General features: G+C 35.6%; 1 protein-coding gene across 1 annotated transcript in view; it reads right to left on the bottom strand.

Annotated features, from left to right (window-relative positions):
* The window catches only part of LOC150100135 (glutamate receptor 1-like), a 227,060-nt gene extending 217,829 nt beyond the window's left edge, over nucleotides 1-9,231 (bottom strand). The window contains exon 1 of the mRNA XM_090402506.1: nucleotides 9,065-9,231. Within this exon, the coding sequence (XP_090258632.1) occupies nucleotides 9,065-9,140 (76 nt within the window). The 5' untranslated portion in view covers nucleotides 9,141-9,231. The remainder of the gene's footprint in view (nucleotides 1-9,064) is intronic.
* Nucleotides 9,232-22,741: the final 13,510 nt, after the last annotated feature.

Raw genomic sequence — 22,741 nt, 5'->3', positions numbered from 1 at the left:
GTGGGTTCTCTTTAGCTTGCAGAGCCAATTTCTTATCATACTCAGACTTAGCTTTCCATACAAAAGTTGTGATTATTCTAGCCTGCTGCTTATAATTTTAATAACGGACATTTTTATGCACACGGTATTCCTTCACACATTATCCGTTTCTTAGGAATGTCTTGCCTAATAAGATTACACATCCATTTGACTCCTACCCTATTTATTCTTCGAACTCTCGGGACACATTCTGATATTGCATCATTTAAATATATTTTAAATGCTTCCCATGCGCTGTCGATATTCTTCCTATCGAGCAACCGATCCCATTCCACTGAACTCAGTATACTCCTCAGTTGGTCATAATTGCCTGTTTTGTAGTTCAGCATGTAGCCTTTTCTGAATGGAACATTCATAAACTTAGCCATTTCCGAAGTGAGTGCCGCATGATCACTGTCACCAACCAGAGGGAGAATAGTTACGTCTTTAACTGAAACACCCTCTGACACTGTAATCAAATCTAACACTCTTTGACCTCAAGTTCCTTTTGTCACATGCTGCTTGAGGAAGTTGTCTCGCAACAGCTCAATAAATTCAGTTTCATTCTCATGAGATTTTATTGCTACCCAATCAATATTTGGATAAAAGTCTCCCATTATGATTACTCTTTTCGCGCCCAACGTCTCTATTTGGTGATGCATTTCTTCATCACTAGCAACAGATCTACCAGATCTATAACAACACCCCACTATGTAATTGATCTTGTTAGATTCCACCTCACACCAGATGGCTTCAACTCACTGCCATATGAAATACTGTTAGCAGTAGTAGTACAATTATAGATCTCAACTTTAACTGGATTCAAGTCATTCGATATCATTAGCAGCACGTCCCCCTCTCCTATCCTATCTATCCTTCCTAAAAATAGTGTACCCTGTACACTCGATACCAGATAGCCAGGTCTCACTAATGCCTACAACCTGAGGTCCCAACATATTGACCAAGGTAACAACCTCTACCCCATTGTTTCTGATACTCCTAGCATTCGTGTACAGACATAATAAGCTATCTGCATGTTCTTTTGTATACTCTCGTCTGCAGTCTGCATGACACAGTTGGACAACTTGCAGATCTCTATTCTTGTCTACTGTCTTATAGATGTAGACATCTTTTCATACGTTTGATGGTTCCGAACAGGACGAACACAAATTCGAAATCGTTCTCTGCACGTAATCAATCGAGACATACAAAAGACATGATTAGATCACTTGATGATCTAATCATGTCTTTTACTTTTGCACTTCCCAATTTAGCATGATTGCCAAACAACTGGATATTTCCCCTCACATCATTCCAAATATCATTAATGTATGGAACCCTATGGGCACACCAGTGGTTATTATAAATTCCGATCCATTAGTTAAAGTTCCTTTTAATGATTATCCAAGAAATTCATTTCCCATCAACTCCAAATAATTAGATGTCCGTTGCACAAGTATTTCCAATATGACGTACCTTTTGATACAAGAAACTAAGATGGTCAGTGAATGGATTGCTTAGAACAGTGGTTCCCAAACTTTTTCCACTTGCATACCCTTTTAAACCCATTTCTGTAAATTGTACCCCTTGTTTTTAAAATAGCTGTTTTTAAACACTGACACTTTTGTTCAGTGCCTATCTTAATGTAGAACAGTGGAAATGAGGTCATTTCAGCCATTACTGATTATTTTTCGTGTACCCCGGAGGTACGCGTACCACCGGTTGGGAACCGATGGTTTAGAACATAAACAAGAGAGTGAGAAAATGAAGAAAATCTATTTATTCGACGATAATATACAAAATAAGTGTAAATACTGTCTACATAGGTCGAATTTAATGTTAGAACTCTCTTGGTGCTTTTAATGAGAGCTGTACGTTTCAAATAAAATCTAATAGGATAAGAGCTACGCCATGTGAGTCTTCTAATGTAGAAAACTGGATTAAGTGAGGTTGTGATCAGTTAGTGTGATCAGATACAATGTACAATGCGAGCAAGTTTTAGCAACTTGCTCGCATTCTATAACAATGTTACTATTGAACTCGATAAGGAGAATGGATACACCATGATATTTTTGGATTTTGCTAAGGCCTTTGACAGAATACAGCATGATAGACTGTTGCATAAATTGGAGAAAATGGGTTTGGGTTATTAAATATTAGCATGGATAAGAGGATGGCTGACTGGTAGATATCAAAAAGTAGTATACGGGTGATGGGAGTCTGCAAGATTTGAGGTAACCAGTGGTGTACCACAAGGATCAGTGCTCGGTCCACTGTTATTCAATCTATACATTAACGATATTGGGAAGGATTTGACAAGCAACATACAGCTATTTGCTGATGATGTAAAGATAGGTAAGGTAATCAGGAATGCTGCTGATATGCAGTACTTACAGAATAATTTGAATAGACTGGAATTGTGGGCATGGGAAAATGGATGCCTGTTCAGTGTAAAGGCATTCACTTCGGCGTGATTAGATATCCAATGTCGTATTATATTGGTGGGATTATTCTTGAAGAAACTGATCAATGATTTTGGAGTGTTAGTAGGTAGAAAGTTGAAATTCAGGGACCATGTAGCAAAGATTGCAAATACAACTCGAAAGATAATTGCAATGCTGAAACGAACATTCACATGTAAAGATAAGGATGTCATTTTGCCTCTTTACAAGACCTTGATAAGACCTCAGTTGGACTAATGTGCGTAGGTCTGGTCTCCTTTGTGATTCTGATATATTGGAGAGAGAGAGAGAGAGAATGCAAAGGAGAGTGTTAAAAATGATATCAGGATTATGAAATACTGATTATAAAGACAGATTGAGAATTTGTAGAATGCAGACACTAGCAAACAGGAGAAAGAGGGGTGATATCATTAAGACTTACAAACTTCTGAAAGGTCATACAAGATTTCAATTGATGGAATGTTTCAATTTGTGGATTGTGTGGAAAGGAAAGGGGGCATCCTTGGAAGCTGAGAATGAATGCCGCTAAGAAGGGGGGAGGAGGCTAGATTTTTCTCTCAGAGGGTGGTGCGTGATTGGAATGAATTGCCATTGAATGTTGTAAGTGCAAGCAGCGTGAATGAATTCAAGAATTAGTATGATAGCTGGTGCGTGGTATAGTATGTGGCCTCCCTGGAGGAGTCTCTTAATAATAATAATAATAATTTGTATTCGCATGGGATTCTTAAAGTATCAATATAACAAAAGATATTCCGTTATTCAATTACGTCTATCTTTCTTTACTTCTTAGACCCAGTGAGCTATTCGCCAAGCTCGACTAATATAAATCATTAATTAAAGTTAGCCATAAACCATATAAATTGTGAGTACGAAGGGTGGTTTATGCTACTCTTATAGTTTGCTTGTCAGCGTGAATTTTCCATTTTGCAGGAAATAAAAAGTCTAATTTAATAGAGGGAAACTATCTGCTTCAGTATCAGATCGGCTAACTTCCTTTTTGTTTGAAAATCATCCTTATAATTGCTTCGTGGAATAGAATTCAAATTCAGCTATTGCAATCAAAGGGTGTCGATATAACCGGCTGCGCTTAAAAATATTCAATTTTGCTTAAAATCATAAACAAAGCTCGCACTTGCGCTGTTAAAATGAATTTTTAAAATGCTGCTTCGTGTTAATTATTCCAACTCTGAGGTTGCTTCAGGATAATTTGAAATTTTGTGAGGAAATATTCTTTTAATTTCTTCCATGGAAAATATGTGTAATTGTTTCTTCTTATTTTTTTTATCATTTTGTACTGTTTGATCTGTCTTGGATGAAAAACAGAATTTGCTACAAAACTATAATGGGAACGACAACGAGAAAATGAACCATTAACTTTTCCAAACGAAACTGTATCATAACAGTCACACGCCCACGAGGATTTGTAAAACGTTCAGCATACCAATATTGTGAATGCAGTAAGTATTAAACAATCCAGAAACATGGGTCTCAAGAGGACAAAGGTACTTTGTCAAGCACACCAATAAGCAGAAGAATTCTCTTGTCAAGCAATAAAAACTCATCCTACAATCTGAAGGCATTCATAAACATCCAAATTCTAAATTTAAAAGAACTGATAGAAACAGTGAATGAAAATTTGAGATGGAAAGACAGATAAATAGCAAAATAATTCAGCTATTTTTAAATTATTTCATGAGAAGTTCTAATTGAAGGTTCTCATTGAGAGCCTTCATTTTTTTTTTACCTTTCTTCGTGAAATAAACTGAACAAATTTGTTCCAGGATTGTAATATGAGCCCATTTACTCAATCTCTGTTCCAGTGAATGAAAGAGAAAAAGTTGTCATTAATATGGAACAATAAGAGAAATAAGAGATAAATAGATATAAGAAATAAGATATAGAAAGATATAAATATAAAAATATAAGTAGAGAGTTAAGTAATTGTCAAATTTGTATATATTAAAGAAAATTTTATCGTTCAGAATTACTAAAAGCGTGTTAAGTGTTTATTTGTTTTATTATTTTTCAAACTTACGCGTATCTGATTTCCAATTCCCATCCTAAACGTTCAGCCTAGTTGATCTCAAGGGAAGAAAATAGGTCAGGAAAATTGGGTGAAAAACATTTCCTTTTGTAAATCAGTCAGTCAAACCGCTGTGAAACTCAAGAGAGAGAGAGAGAGAGGGAGATATATATATAAACGTGGCTCTCGCACGATTGGCGTTTTCGTCGTACTGCACTCACAGTTAAAGGAGCTGAGAAATGACGAGAAAGTAGTGGGTGCAGCTGCAGTAAAATCAATTATGTTGAAATTTTGGGAGTGAGCGACGTGTGTGTAAATGGCAGCAGTCGTACCATTAATCGTACTGAACAGTGATAGTTATCAGTACCAGATTCAACCTTTTGAAGGTCAAGAGAGGCTATTCATTGGCGAGAAGAGATTAAATTAACTTTGTTTTTCAAAGCAAATATCCTTTCAAGATCATGTTTTTTTGTTTGTTTTTGCATACCCCCCCCCCACTTCCCGATGACAGTAAGTGAGGACATGCGAAAAATGAAACGTGTACATTCGAAGAATTTAATTTATAAATAATGCCCTTTAGTTACAAAGACGCAGTTTTGACTATCGTCTATGACTCGAGGATCTTTATAAGACTTTCTTCCAACTAAAGATGAGTTAGTCGATCTCATATCGGAGTGGCATGGTTCCCTCATCCGGTCCAGCAAACTGGTCACAGATCACACGTATCTGAAGCATATGAAATAACCGCCATATCAAAGCATTAATAATGAATGTTAATCTTCATTAAGTTGTCCATATTTAAATATGAATAAGTACTTCTTAACTGCAGTGGTTATATTCCTTTTTAAATCTCATGAAATAGCAAAAATATCACGCACGATTATATGGGTTTCATTACATCTGGTATAAATTATATAATTTATTATATCTGGTTGGTTGAGTGGTTAGCGTATCCGCTCTCCAGAACAAAAGGCTGCGGGTTCGATTTCCCGCCGTGGGCATGGATGCTTTTGATTGTTCTTTGGAAATGGTGGTGGTGGGTGGTAGATGGCGTTGGTGTAGTTGTGGTTGGTTGTCGTCGGCGGATTGAGTGGTGGAAACAGGGTTTAAGAGTAGGTGCCCTCCCTCGATGAGTCTTCGGACTCCCCTATTATTTATAAAATTTTATAAATAATAAAATTTATAAAATAAATAAATAAATTGCATTTGCTCTACACAAGTTAGTCTTCTGACAATAACTTGCCCAGTCTTGGGAATCAGGTAAGTAAGCCATCGCCTTATAAGCACTTACTCCAGGAATCATCTTTTTGAACACTTGGTATATAGAATTTGTACACAGTCCACACTGTTCTATGGATCACGACTAGGGTTGCAACCTCAATCACGGTCGTATTTGATGAATCATACTCTCGGTTATACGCACTTTATGTAATGCATCAAGTGGTGCCATCGGAAATCTCTGAATCGAAATAAATACCGAAAGAGCAAGAAATGTGAAGGTGATCATCGTCTACGGATCTCAGCGTATTCCTTTTCATCATTGTGTTCTTTGAGATAACCTTCAACACACAGCGTCTTCAGCATCATCTACGACCGAGACTGGATCTCAAAACAGATGTTTCTTAGATATTCCGTATATCGCGTTGCAAGAAAATGAACAGCACCATTGCGAGTACAACAAACGTAAAGCTTACATGAATGTAGAGACAGTGAAACACTCGTATCAATGTGAAGAATCTCCTAGACCGATGGAAATAGGGAACCATTGGGCCTCCTCCTCACCTCAGTAATATAAGTCCTTGTGATTTTATCTTTTCACGAAAATTGAAAGAGTCTCTGAAACAGGCTTTTCAGAACAAACAGGACATCTTGCACCTCATCTGTCCTTATCGGATATTCAAGAACAGCAGTACATACAGTTTATCTATAATTCTAGGTAGAAAAGATTACCCAGATAACCGACGATTATACTGAAGAAATGTAAAGTCTGTCTTAGTCCTGGATTCTTATAACGATCTGCTCACTTCATCATATTTGTTCACCTGTTCATTCCATATATGTATGGTGAACAAATAAGAGAGACGGAAGTCAAGTGAAGAACTCTTTGATAGCATGGTCATGGGAAAAGGAAAGAGAAAAAATAATATAGCTAAATTTTATAATGAGTTTAGAGATTTAAAAAAAAGGAATATGGGTGAAAGGCATTCAGGAAGTTGCATTTAACAGGTAGAAAATATTGAATCAGGAAGAAAGAAAGACGATATGGAAACTTTGAATAACAGGTCATCTGTCGGAGGATGCGAGAAAAAGTAAAAGTAATAAACCTCGCTTAACGTTAATGCGAAATATAATTTTTGCAAACCGCTAAATTATTGATCTTACTATCTATTTTACTTCATATTTGACTTGTGAAATATAGGAAGGAAGATTGATATGGTCTGATGTATGCTCAAAGCTAAAAAAAAAAAAAAAAAAAAAAAGGTATCATCTGTTTATCGTCCATTTTAAATATTGCTGTCTTTTCTCGTAATTGCAGAACATTTGGTTTGAAATTAGTAGATTTTGGTTTGTGTTTATTGAAGTATCGAGTATAGGTATATAATTATCCTTGAGTGTTAGTATTACCTATGGGTTGTGCATGCCTTTTTTTTTTCCTTTTTGATTGATAGATAGATAGCTTTGTGAAGTTAAAGGGTAAATGCATTTGTTCGTGTGACGACAGTGATCAGTTCATTAGCAGTAAGCTATACATGCAACCACTACTGACTCAAGTACTTCCCGATTAGCAAGAATTAATATAGGTCTAATCCGGCTCTAGTATTACATGAGAAAGTATTTGGCTCTATAGAACTTCTAAAAAAAAAAAAAAAAATTATTTCAAATAGAGATGAGAAAAAAAATAATTAAATTCCAAATAGGGATGAGACATTTATTTCCTCTTTACTACAATTTCCAAAACATTTTCAAATACATTTTATATACAGGGATAGGGTGAAAATTAATGCAATATATATTACCTTATAAAATCCTAAATATCGTATCCAATGTCTTCAGTCTTTAATTGCTAACAGCAACAACAATAGAAAGAAATATTTTTTTCTGTTTGTTACTCTCAGAGGTTTTTTTTAAAACAATAGCTAGACCATTTAATGGGCGTAAGATTCATCAAAAACTATTTGCGTGTGTGTGGTACTGATATTAGCAATGTCCAAAAGAGAGAGAGGGGTTAGCAAAAGAAGAACAGAAGAAGATATTTTAGATCACGCAGATATCCCAGCACAACAACGGATAAAAATCAGGGAAAGGTTGATTATTTGGTATTATCTTTCTAATCAGCAGGCTGCGGGTTCGACTCCTGCCGTGAGCATGAGTGTTTGTGATTATCTATAGGTGGAAGATGAATTTCTAAGTGAAAGAATGAATTAGAGGCCTGAAGTGGCTTTGAAGAATATTTTAAGTTTGGTCTTTAAAGCCGGGTTTCGGTCTATGTAGAAAATAACTAAAATACAAAAATATATAAAATCAATTTAAAAAAATAGAAAGAAAGCCTTAGTCCTCTCATGGTATCAATGTACTATAGGTCTACAAAATCCTTCCGTGGGTGGGAGCCAGACGGACTAACTTCAACTGAAAAGCCCTTATAAAGGTACTTTTGTCCTATAGATTCGGACCTAGGATTTCATCCATAGGACATCGTCGTTACTAAGCTATGGAGGCTTCAATGTGGTTGGAAAGATATCACAATCAAGAGGGCACATGGAAGACCGAATAGCGATTACTAGCATCCTTTAATATATATAAAAAATCAAGTAACTATCTGTGATTTTATTCAAACACAAGTAATCAAAGCCTATATTTCAAGCATGGGAGCGAACGAAGAGTTTTTGTAAACTATAGTTAGTACATTCTTACCATAGGTGGACTAAGGATTTTTTTATATTCTTTTATATTAATTTATTCTACTTATTTTTCTACTTTCCATCCAATGACATAGCCGCCATGCTTGTACACACAGCAATGCGGGTGGGGAAATAGCTTATAAGCCGATGAAAATACTTCCTGTGAGATAAATAAATAAAACAGACTTAAAGAGGGTACCCATCTAAAGCTATGATGCTAACTGTAAGCTTATTTCCAGGCGGGAGACAGAAAAAACAACAACAACATAATTACGACACTGCATCTATCAGAACTGGGAATATATAATCATGCATATGCTTGGGATTACTTTGCTTCTTGGCTGAACTACGTTTGTTATTTACAAAGTAATTTTCGAGTAGCGATGAAATATTTCGTCTCCCTAACACAAAACAGAAATTTAGTTTAAAAAATTATTCAGATTCCCTTCCCACCACAATATATTGAAATCTATGTTTAAAAAAAAACAGTGTATTATACTAAATTGGGCAGCTACCGCCAAAACATTTGAAGGCAGCTGCTTCTTTCTTTGCGCATGCTAAAGACCAGCTGTAATGGGCATATACGACGCACATTCGTCATTCATTTGCCAAAAAGAGACACCGGGTAATATCCTCTTCCTAGTTATTCAAAATCCACTTACCAATTGGAACTTTGTACTCTCGGACAGCAATGGAGCTACCCAGAACACAAAATAACACTATAAACACTTTCCACATGACGACTTCTTTACCAAACCACTATTTTTCCTTACATCCAAACTAACCTAGAGGGGGATCGTATTAGCTCACACTACCCAACGAAACATAGCACGTGTCCCTGCTACATGAAGTTTTCCTTCTCTATTTATCTGATTTCTCATATGACGCACGTGTTGGCCTATAATGATATATATTGCGCATGCGTTACTCTGATAGTAGATGCATTTTTTTTTTACTGGAAGTACTAACCTTCGTTTATGTTTTCGTCTGTCTAAATGGTTTACACATTTCCGCAACCTTTGACCTTTTGCATAACTAGGTGGTATCAATGGGGAAAAGTGGTAAGGAAACTTGCATGTTTCTTTCAGTTGTGTTGGTAGTTTAATTAGGCTTGTTGCTACGCTATGAAAATTTCAAGAGATAAGCATACAAGAAATAAAACATTTCGCTAAAAAAAAAAAAGTGTGCTATTTTATGAAATTAAAGATACATTTTATGAAAGTAAAGTAAGTTCGACAGAGAGAGAGAGAGAGAGAGAGAGACGTATTTAACATTTTTTATTGTTTTCATATTGCCAAATTATAGAAACAAAAGAAAAATTATAGAAAATAAAGCGGGGAAAAAATTCCATTACTTTATTGAAGTATTTACTTTTAAGAAAATTAAGTTGTAACGAATTACCATTTTTAGATATTCAAAAATTTAAATTAAAAAAAAAGTTGAGGTTCTACACTTAGAGATAGTACTCATTTTCTGGTAATGATGTAGGTAGAGACAGACTTTACGGTTTCCGAACAAGATTTCTTAAGAGGAAAAAAAAGGGGGGAGGAAGACAATAGATAGACGCAGAGCACCTAAAATTTTCAATTCATACTGTGATATATCATGACTTCTTCCTCGGCGCGTTTATCCATATATATAAATAATAAATAAAAAATACATACTGTAAATATAAAATAATAATTACAGGGATGTATTTTTTGACTGTCGCAGCGGGTGTTCACGGCTTTGGTTTGCCTATTTTGAGAGACGAAAAACCCGAGTTTCTGGGAGAAAAATCCCTCTACCTCCTTATAGGACCGGCTAACTCACCTTTAGTTGAAAGAGACCACATAAAGGTTCCTCATCATGGACGGGAATCGAACTCCGGTCTTTCCGATCAAAGGTCTTCGTCAATACTGACTAAACTACGGAGGCCCTTGTGATATATCATGACTCAGAAAGCAATTTATTACACCCACACTTGCTGGTTGCTGCTCCCGTACTACTGTATCAAGGGTGTACCAGAACTGGATTAACCATGAACAGACATCCAGAAGGGCTCACATTGTTTGGTCAGGTGATTGATTGATCCTATAGGTGAGCGTCGGTGTCACGATTGTTATCTCAGCAACGACGTGCAACAGTCATACGGCACACCCACCAGTACAACAGAGGGGCAGTTCGATCTATTTCCACATGCACCATGGGCCGTACCTTTCTTCGCCTGGGATTCCAGAGCCGGAGACCAACAAGGGTACTCATGATGACGGCCAGGCATAGCAAACAATGTCTTGCATGGGCCAAGGAATGTTGGCAATGGATCCTCGGCAGATGGAAGGCCGTCTAGAGTGATGAGTCCAGTTTCCCGCTGTGTCATGCTGATGGCAGATGGCTTTTTCCCTGCTAGAAATTCGGGTTTCTCATCCTGGAAAACAAGAAAACCGTCCAGAGGAACAAATGCAATTAACAGACATATAGATTATGCTGACAGGATTAACTACCCGATCAAAGCATTAATCAGGTTTCAAACAATCCAAGTTACTTGGCCGTGACAGGCTTCTGAATCTAACACGCAAGGGATAATGGGAGAGTAGTTCCTATTCAAGATTCTTCCCGTCAGGAAGAATCTTGAATAGGAACTACCCCTCCACTTAGGCATGAGGCTGAAAGAGCAGTTAACAATAAGGTCCCAGGCACAGACGGAATCCAGACAGAGCTAATTAAGGTCACAGGAGATGGAGAGAGAAGTATGTTTCAGAGATTGATTGTATGGATGTGGAAGGGATGATAGTATGGCCTAGAGACAGAAGTGATAAATATTTATCCAGCTTTCCAGAATTCCTCTACGGCAAAGAATGATGAAAGCTATTAGAAGATTTGAAAACGCTTCGTTTGAAAAAATCTTCACGTGACAGACTCATGTCTCATAAGCACTGTCTCAATGCTGATATTATTCCGGACTGTCTAAAAATGAAGGAGACCATCAAATCGCACACTGCTCTGGGTTCTTATCCTCTTATCCCTCTATGAAGCGAGACACATTTATAAGGACTTTTCAATCAAAGGTGATTTAACCAGTCTCATACCGGTTAGTTTTTTCCTCTTCGTCTTTTTTCTATAATAATCGTCTTGTTCTATAATAATTTCTTAGTAAAAGTAGCATTGGTACCCCACCGACCATTGGGTTGAGAGAACACACACACACACACACACACACACGCACGCACGCACGCACGCACGCGTCTCTATCATCCCCCACTTTTTCCACCTATCAACCAATTTCTGTAATTTAAAAATCTTCAATTCGATCCTCATATGGAACTTCGCACTATATGAGGATAGAATACAAGGATCTGCCACCATCTTGTGGATCCTTTCCATCTCTTCCACATTTACAAGAAACTCAGGTCAGATCTGTGCATAATAGTTTAGATGAGGGTCATATCAATCCCTTACAAAGGCTTTTTAAGCTATTTTATCTATTTAGTCACTTTTGCAATATGATATCTGAACTTTAACTCAGAGTCCACTAGCACTCCTAAATCCCTAGTCTTATTAATTTCTTCGAGTTCATTTCCATCAACGCAGTGAATGAACAGGTATCAATGTTTACATCCTCTTCTTTGTCCATACTGTCTGTCTAGATAAATCATCGTGATCTCCATTGCTTTACCCAGTTTTACATCATCAGCAAATAACTGAGTATTTCCCCTATATCACTGAAGCAAAAGATAAGTAGCAGTGACCCGGATATAGAGACCTGTGGCAATCACGTGCCTTTTCCCCGACGCTATTCTTCCATAAACTACTCTCTAACATGTATCCGTTAGCCACCCTTTTATCCGCGTTACTCATTTCATATCCAAACCCATTTGCTACAATTTATGTAACAACGTTCCGTGAGATATTCTGTCTGCTTTTGCAAACTCCAGTAGCATCTCATCTGTCACTTTATTGTAAAAAGTGAGCAAACTACTGAAGCATAACTCACGTTTCATAAACCCATGCTGCTCCCTATACAGTACTCTCCAGTACCTTGACCACCACTCCCTAAATGCTGATCGGGAGATAATTTGGTACTTCTGTCTTGTTCTGTTATGCAAAGGAGCTATTTTTTTTCTCTTTATTCTCTCAGGACTCTACAAGAGCTGACTCACATTAAACAATTTAATCAAAGGCACTACCAGTTCCCAAGCACATTCTCATAATGCGTGAGCTGATATCCCATTTAATTCTATAGTCGGGGAGCGACAAATATGCTCACCCCCAGACGACAAAATAGCAAACTTTTTTGCTATTTTATCTAATTTAAGAAAGCACAAAAGAACATGCGTAATTCTAGTAAAAAAAATTAATGCAACAAATTAAGTTTCCCCAAAAGTGAATGTTGTATTTATGCTTCTTCATATTCTTATTATTTATGAAGTTTTTCTTCTTGAATGGTTCTCACAGAAAGGAAATATTCTCCAATGATACAGCCCCACGAATTACTTTATCGAACTCTCCTACTGACATTAAAAACTTGGGGATGGGGGATTTCCTGGGCAAGTTAAGTTTTTTTTTTTTTTTTTTCGTAGTGAGTAAAATTTTGAATAGTTTGTTGAGCCCTGTCCATAGTTGTATTTACATCAAGATTCAGTAATATCGTATACACTTCTACTACTATATTTTGTTTCCGCATCTATTACTGGAATGTTTCTACCTGGATGATATATCTTTGCAAAATGATCACTCAGTAATTCAATTATTCCAAGAGTAATCTAATCCGAAAGAATTCTTTTGTTGAGCGAGCCAAGGGTCTCTTAGCTCGGTCAACTAATTTCCTCTCATACTATAATCTTGTCTTTCTTCCCACAGTAGTCACCCTTCTGGCCTGTGCATTATACTGATCACCTTTCTCTTTAAATTCCCTCCTGCTTAATATTGCAACTCATCTATTCCTACTTTATTTATTAATGATGTGCAGAAACTGTAATTTCTCCTACAAAACCTACGTACAATCATTTGCAATCATGTCTCTCCTTCTCAACATACCTCTATCATACTGTGGCAAGAGACTCACTATTCTTTACTCTTTCTACATCCAACCTCACTGACATCATTAATTTTCGTACCTGTGAAACAATCACTTCACCATAATATATCAATTGAACTATCGGCTTCAAGTCAATAAACTTGAAATCACTGAAGATCACAATAGAATGTTTAGAAAGGTTTTCTAAAAAATAAACTGTGCAAGAGATGACTAACTGCAGAAAAAATCAATCAATGAGCCTTTACGTTCATCCTCACATACACTAAAGTCACATCAACCGACCACTTTAATAACGGGTCAAAAGCAATTAACATGCTAGATTTATAATTACATCTTTTCAGATCGAAAATACACTGCTATTAGGCAAGTTATTTAATACATAAGCAAAAACTCCACAGTACTATCGAGAATATTTATTAAGTTGTTACGTTACATATTAATATATATACATATACATCCAATGACGACCATTATAATAATATGAGTGACAGGCAAAACAGTTAGGCTTACCAGATAGCTTTCACTGCAACTACTATTTTCTAAGGTACATTAATCACCTAAAACTTATAAGAACTTTATACAATCAAAAGCTTCATCTAACATAACAAAAATACATATAATAAAAATAATCTAATAAGAATAATGCACTAAAAAACATGAGTCTTTGGACTATTGGAGTCGCGTAATAATAATAAATCTTCTGTAACTCAAACAACAGCGCCATCTTCCACATTAAATTAAATTTAGATTTAATATGTTCATTAATATGTTAATTAATTAACATATCAGAAATTTATTATATTAAATTTGGCTTGCCAGATGTCCCGTAAATACGGGTCTGTTCTGCATTTTACGTCGAATTTTGCTGTCCCGTATTATACTAGGGGACAGCCTAATGTCCAGTATTTTAATGAAAAGATAAAATTATACATATTATGTTAAGCAATTATTATTTTCAATATTATTTTCGAATAATCCAACTGAAATTGATTTGTAAGCCATAAAAACTGACAATTCAAGAAAATCAACTGTGTTTACAGTTTATGGCGGCGAAGGTCGCTTTTTATTTATAAGCATTTTATTTATAATTCTGTACAAATATATTGCATTTGCTTATTTTCAAACAGTTCTGATTTGGACATAAGCAAATGCAATGTATCTGCGGTGCGGTATCGGTACAGTACGTGGATGTATAATAAGCTAACGCCTTTTATTCCCTTATAGGGAGTAGGCGAGGCCTTTTAACCCTATCTAGCTTTTGGAGACTGAGTGGGCAGTTCAATCTCCACCGGTAGCCAATCAGAGATAGCTGGCCCATGTCTATCACTAATTATAGCAGTGTTATTTCAATAATTATTAAAAATAATATCTCGCCTTTTTCGAATGTGCGATATTTGGTTAATACATAAAATATATAATTAAAGGTAAATTAATTTTCTTTATTAATTATACAAAGGTAAATTAAATTTTATTTCTTTCCTTAAACTCTTAACAATGCCAAAACAAAAGTGGAATTTTATTGTAAAAGGAAAACATAACGAGGAAGTTGAATGCAAAATCTGTAGACGAACGTTTAGTATCGCACATGGGGGACGATTGGATATCACACAACACATTAACACTCTGAAACACAAATCGAGCATTTCGAGTTCCAGTTCCAAAATTTTATAAAACCAACTTACCAAAATTGTCCCGTGTTTAGTTTTCCAAAATCTGGCAATCCTATATTAAAATCATAGATTCTCTCTTCGTCTGAGTGTACTACGAGGTGTACAAATCTGTAATTTATCTTTATTTATGTTTATTTCCAATGGTCTTTATTTATTCAACTATTTATTTATATAAATCACTTTCATGTGCCATTAGAGTCCCATACCTAACTACATGAAACTATATTGGCATACGAAAGAAATTATGTTTGATGCTACTGACCAACGACGGGAACTTTTTTAAGCCTTTTTTTACAGCCAATTCCGAAGTTAATGGATCATTGATAGGGGTAAGAGTTTCCTTCTATCGGAAGAAACTCAGATTTTTAAAATCTCTTCATACAACTTATCTAACCTCATCACACCACATACATGATACTCATGCAATAATACTGGAATATAAGACAGTCTATGTGTCGTTGTCTCTGCAGTTGCTGCAGTTAGAAATATATACAATATGAAAATTGAACATACAACAGAATATAAATATTTAGGCACCTACTTTACTGCAGATGGAAAGCAAGATAAAGAAATAAAATTAAGAACAGCCATAGCTAAAGATGCCTTCTGGAAAAATAAAGATCTGCTCAGAATTTCTGTGAGTATCGAGACAAAGAAAATAATGATAAGAACATTAGTGTAGCCAATTTTCACATATAGAAGTGAGACCTGGATATTCAAGAAGAGAGTAAGGCAACAAGAGAGAATAATGGCCTTTGAAATGTGGTGCTATAGGAGAGCGCTGAAAATCCCATAGAGAGAACAGGTGACAAGTACAGATGTCCTACAGAGAATGTGAACACAGAGATCTTTATTACAGGAAATGATCCAAAGAAAGATAAGATTGGCAGGACATGTACTGAGAGGTTCAGCAGAATAGAGGATACTAACAGTTTTAGAAGGAAAAATTATAGGAAAAGGATTAAGAGGTAAAAAACGAAGGACATGGCTTGAAAATATAAGATCATGGACAGGATCACATGGCTATGCAGAAACAAAAAGGAAAGCCACCAACAGAGAGAACTGGAAGTACATGGTGCTGCACCCTCTCACTGAGGAAGCTATATGAAGAAGAAGAAACCTCGTCATAAAAGCCATCGATTGCATACGAAATACATCCTTTGAAATTTACGATTTAGCTGGTGTTCCTTTCCACAAGTTCTTGAGGTCCGTGAATTACTTATTTCAATCTTTATGGTAATTAGTCTCTTTTAGTTGAATAACAATTAAGAAGGATGACAACTTGTGCTTAACAAGTAAAGGGGGAATTTGGATATCTCAGCATTGGAAACACCATTTTGTTGTCCTTCATAAGGCATGGGCAAAAATTCAAGATTTGGACAGAGATGAAAAAGATAATTTTTTTATATTATTTCTGTTCCGTTTTTGCCATCAACATACTTTACAAAAATAAAATAATTATGGAGTTCCGGCATAAGCGAGATAATGAAGAATATGGTAGATGCATCGCATCAAATACCACTGGTGCAAAAAATGGTAAAATAAATAAATAAATTGAAAGAGAGAGGGAGAGAGAGAGAGAAGAAACAAACTTGGGTATCATAAGCTGATTCAAACAGTAAATTTCAATTCCTAAACTCTAAATATTTATCAGTACAATTAGTATAAACTTTTTCAGTTTAAAAATATTTTTATTGTAGTTTTGATATTGGCATCATCAATTTCCTGCTATGTACCCTCGAGGGGTGTTCAGGCTATTATGCTAGTATTACACCTGATTAAGTTTACATTATTACTAATCTCCTATCAACATTATTTTTTCAAAATCAGTTTATTATTTCCAAATCGGTACTTCAATACTATCATATCTAAAATTTCGGTCTTCTAAGGCACTTCTGACTGAACTCATACCTAGACCTTGGTCTTCTTCTGGATCTTTTTTTAACTGTCATCTTGGCATCAAACACTTGTTTTGCTAATCTTTCCTCTCCCATTCTGTTTAAGTGACCTTGGATTAGCCCTACTTACACATTCTTGACTGCTAACCGTAAGAAGGTTTTCTTATAATAAATGGTGTGTCTTCCTTAAGACCCCTATGTGTATTTTTCGCTCTTGTTATGAACTGTCTCCTTATTTAGTTCTTCATAAATATATCATTTAAACTTCCGTATGACAGCCTTTCCGCTTTCTATACTGGTGACGAGAGCACGATGTTATTTACGTAATCTTTTATAGAATATGGCATCACAGATGATGGCAGTGGTGGAACAAAGGTCACGCGACTTACTGTCATGTGATAAATTATAATTTGTAAGTTAATTACATAATTAGTGTCAAATATCAGAGGACACATATATTTCACGGTTTGTATGAAATACGCTGCTGGAGAAAGAATAAAATCGTTTTCAAACTGTTTAAAGAGCTCTAGCCAAGAGTAGAATAATTATCATTCATATAGAAAATTAGAATACAACTAAACCTCTTTTTATGCGAATTTTTTTTACGCTAATTCGGAGTTACGCGAATTGGGATATCAAAAATAATTTTTTACGCGATTTTTATTCACTTTTACGCGACCAACCTAAAGTCTAAGTTAAGAAATAATCCGTAATTCAAGAAAATTCTCTGAGTTTTTTTTTTTTTTCATTCTCGCTTCAATTAAGAAAATTCTAAATTCTTGCGAATTTCATTTATTGGGAATTCCCCGAATTACATAACTGACTGAGCATAAAAAAGTAGTTCTTAGCAGTTTGAATTTGGTGTTTGAGTAGACAACACAGTTACCGCATTTTTTGCATTTGTATTTTTTAAGTGAAATCAAAATAAAAATCGCGTTATAAATCTTATGATCCTAACGAATTTAATGTTTGTTTTTTTTTCATTATTTTGCTTATATTTCAGGTTTGGAACCAATCTCCACTTTTTCTATGGAGTCAGTAGTTCTTTTTACGCGAATTCTATTTACGCGTAATTTTTAGGAACCTATCTATCGCGTAAAAAGAGGTGTAGGTGTATATTTATGTAAATAGAAAGGGAAAAGAGAAGCTGAACAAGCCCTGTCGGGAATGAGTAACATATTGACGTATAAATTATATATATATATATATATTTGATGCAACGGATTTTTGATTCAATAGATTTCGATATTAAAATAATGAGAAGAAAGAAAAAAGCAAATACATTTGTCATTTGTTTGTTTTTTATTAGATATGTTGCTTTTTAGTTGTTTTTCCTAACCGTTGCTATATATCAGGGGTTTTCAACCTGTCGATCGCGGAGCGATTTTTGTCGATCTCCTGTGTGTTCCTCCTTACTTACAAATGTAATAAAACTGAAAACATAATATTTTATTTATCATTATTTTGTATTATTTTTAATTCGCTTTAAGTGTATTGCTATTGTTTATTTATTTTTCGTTAAAATTGTCAAATCAGTAATTTTCTTATAAGTCAAGGTAAATATAAAGTTTCAATCAATATATTGCATTGCTAAAGCTTGATTTCTGGATATGATGAGGCCAGGGATTTGGGGATTATGATTGACAGGGAACCGAAGTTCAGAGGCCATGCTGCAAAAATTGGAAAAATGCAGAGATGATCCCTTGGATCGTTTATGAATCCCTCTTTTTTAAGGTTTTGATACTCGGTGCTCAGATTTGGTTGCCTTAGTTTCTGGAGGATGCGTAAGTGGTTGAGAAAATGTTACTTTGTAACATAACAGAAATATTTGATTATTGGATAATGTTTAACCATTTAACAAGCAGCTTAAGTCACAAACGCAAATCGTTCGTTGCTTCTGAAACGCAAATCCTTTCAGAAGCAAGGATAGTATTCCTTCACACAAAAAGCAGAGTATGAAACACATCACGTTCCAATTAGTTGAAAATGACTTTACACCTCATGATGTGAGGTGAATTTACATTGCCTTTTTCAACTCATACATCGAGAGAAGGATTTTTCATTTTTGAACTCGGGTTTTCCATCCCCTCAAAAACGACCAAATCTGTCTGAATACAGGCAATTTAATAAACATAATGCATTTAAGAATGGATGAAAGTTGAGAGGACCGTTGAGTCGGGTCTGAGCAGTGATCACCGATAATCAGTTTTGGGACCAGATAAAATAATAAAAAAAATAATAATAATAATAATAATGTCGAAAGCTTCAAAAATTCCCATTCTTGTTTATGATATAACAGATTTATGGAAGTGGAAGAATTATACCGCGGGTTCTCCGGTCGATTTTTCAGGTGTATAGATGAAAAAAAAAAAAATTGCTACGCTCATGTGAGAAGATTTATTCACTTTGGTTCAATCGAAAAGCACTTATTCGATCAGCTTCTTCTAGCATAATCCCACCAGTATAATATGTCGTGGGATATCTCATTAAAAAAACACATAATTTTGCTCTTAATAACATCGAATTGATAGCCATTTTCTTATGCCCACCATTCCAGCGTATTCACATTCTGCAAGTGCCGTATGTCAGTCGCATTCATTAACCTGTATTTCTTTGCATCATCAGCAAACATCTGTATGTCACCTTTGAAATCCTTCCCAATTTCGAATAACAATGGACCAAGGTAATCCTTGTGGTACATCACTGTCACTTTAAATCTTGCTAATTTACATCTCCCATACACCACTTTTTGATATGCCAGTCGTCCATCCTCTTATCAAAACTAACAGTTTATAATCCAATTTATACAACAGCCTTCCATGCTATATCCTATATCTATCAAAATCCAAAAGTATCATTTCCCCTTGTCTAACTCAACAGTAACTTTATTACAAAATGTGAGAAAGTTGCTTAAATACGACCTTCCTTAATAAAGTCATGCTGTTCAATGCAAGTATAGATTCTCTGACAACCGTTTCTGTATGCCAGCTCTCACCAACTTTTCCAAAATCTTCACCAACACTCCTGAGATACTGAACAGGTCGACAGATAGATATATCAAGTTTTGTACTACCTTGTATAATTAGATGATCATACATTCTTACCAGTCTGTGGAATCTGTCCTCAGTCAGTTCAGCTGAACACTCTTTCAGCATCCGTACTGATATTCCATCAGTCCCTATTGTCGAATTATTGTTCAGTTGGTGCAACAGCTCTAATACCTCTTCCTCATACACTTTAGTTACATCATCCAGTGAAGAAGTAGCAGTGAGCTTAATGCTGCACACACCAGGTTGATAGCTTTTAGTTTTTAGGGCACTCGCTAGTTGAACAATAAAGCGTGATATTATTTGGATAAAGATAATGACAACACATTCATACTTCACAAAGGCGCTTGACTGGCCTGGAACTCTAATATATGAATGACATGTAAAGTTAGTAATGTGGATAAGAGAGTGGTTGACAGAGAGACACCAAACAGTAGTTTATTCAGGAGCAGCGTCTCGTAGAAGGCCTGTGACTAGTAACGTGCCACAGAGTTCTGTACTTGGGCCACTGCTATTTAATTTGTAAATTATTGATATAGAAAACAGTGGCGGCCGGTGAAATTTTAAAGTGGGGTGCTGCATATACAAAATTTAAAAAAATATAAAAATAAAAATAATTCTTTTTTTCCTAATCAGTAACCAATTTATTAATAAATAAATTTACATATTAAAAAATTGCTTTATTAAAAATATCTCACCCTCACCACGAACACACACCAATAATAAAAGTTTCGTATCTCACAGAAATAACGCGCGCAAGCATACGATACACTGCCCAACCGAGCAGTGTCAGGAATGACTTGTAACGTGTAATCACAAGCGCCAACGAATATCGGCGAGATGGCTGCATTTGGCCAAACGCGATAATTCTGACACTGCGTTAGATCGCAGTGTATTTGTTTCGTGTAACGATAATTGAAAAATATAATTCTTTTCATATTTTCAACGGTGACACTCGTCATAATTCAGCCTTGTATCTATAATAAATAAATAATTATATCTTATATTAACAAAATAAAATATGATTTGCAAAAAAATAGTTCACCCTTACCACGAACATGTACCAATAATAAAAGTTTCGTATCTCAGAGAAATAACGTGCGCAAGCATGCAATACACTGCTCGTTTGAGCAGTGTCAGAATGACTTGTAATGTGCAATCACAAGCGCAAACGAATATCGGTGAGACTGGCTGCAATTGGTCGAACGTGATAATATCGACACTGCGTTAGATCGCAGTGTATTTTGTTTCGTAATCTAAACCGTCAATCGAACAATTCCAATTATTAACTATTCAATCAATGTCAAAGCATAAGCTGTAATCTTTAACATGCTGTATTGCATTTATATAATGTTGTAAGCATTGTTATTATTTATAAACACAAACAAAATTAAAATTTTTAATTTTTTCCTTGGGGTGCTGCAGTGTCGCAGTGCTTATGTACAGGCCGCCACTGATAGAAAATGATCTGAGGGGAAATATTGCAGATGATGTAAAATTAGGTAAAGCAACAGCCAATCAATGCTAGAAATTTTGCATGATGATTTACATAGACTGGGCAAAGGAGAAAGGATATCAATTTAATTTGGCAAAGTGTAAAACTATCCATTTTGGAGTGAAAATATTACCAGCTGTGTACCATTTTGATGAAACTATACTCTAAGAAATTAATAACGCCAACGATTTGGGGTGTTAGTGGATGGAGAGTTGAAGATTCAGAGGGCATATTGCAAAAGTGTGATACTAATATATCACATAGGATTACCTATTTATCAAAGAACACTCTGACATGCAGAAAACAGCAGGCTATTATTCCTCTTTATTCGGCTTTGTAAAATCTCATCTGGATTACTGCACACAGATCTGGTCACCTGGATTTCTTGGGATGTGGAAGAGGCGTATTCAGAGGCGAGTAATCGGGATGGTGGAAGTCTGTGTGATGCTCCATATGAAGACAGATTAAAGATCTATGAGTTACAGAGGCTCGTTGATCGGCGGATGAGGTGGAGATTTGGATATGATAGAGATATTTAAGTTATTTAGAAGTTTTTAAAGAACTGATGTGGAGGAAATATTTCAGTAGATGAATAATATTTGCATTTCCTCAATCTGACTTCATGCTCAACATTCCAGAGACCAGAAACCCCTTAGTCAATCCTCTCTGGACCTTTTCCAATATCTGTTAATTCATTTGAAAACCAGTCTGTGCACAGTAGTCCATGTGTGGCCTAATCAAAGCCTTATATAAGTTGAACCATAACATCCTTACTTCTACACGTTAGTGTCCTCTGCATCATTGACGTAATCCGTTGTGCTGTTCTCACGATTCTAGCAATGTATCCCCGAAATTTTAGGTCCTTGTCCACAATCACTTCTAGTTTTCTCATCTTCACCACTTTATCCATGAAACCGCCACCAATTGTATAGTCTACATCTCTTCTTTGCTTCCCAAAATTTAAAACTTTGCACTTTGCAACATTGAACTGACAACCCCAATCACTTTCCCGTTTTAGCCAGCGCATTCAAGTCCTCTTGCAAAGTCACAACAGCTACTTCATTCTTCATAATTCTCCCTAACTTTGCATCATCTGCAAACAACTACATATCACTATTCAAATCCCTCTCAATATCATTAACATACAAGTTAATGGCAACGGCCCCAAAACAGACCCTTGAGGTACACCAATAGTGATTTTCTTCTTCTTCT

Source organism: Typopeltis vanoorti, chromosome 13, assembly GCF_054136105.1.
Source record: "Typopeltis vanoorti isolate ZY-2024b chromosome 13, IOZ_Tvanoo_1.0, whole genome shotgun sequence".
NCBI lineage: Eukaryota > Metazoa > Arthropoda > Arachnida > Uropygi > Thelyphonidae > Typopeltis > Typopeltis vanoorti.
This window is presented reverse-complemented; position numbering and strand designations above follow the sequence as displayed.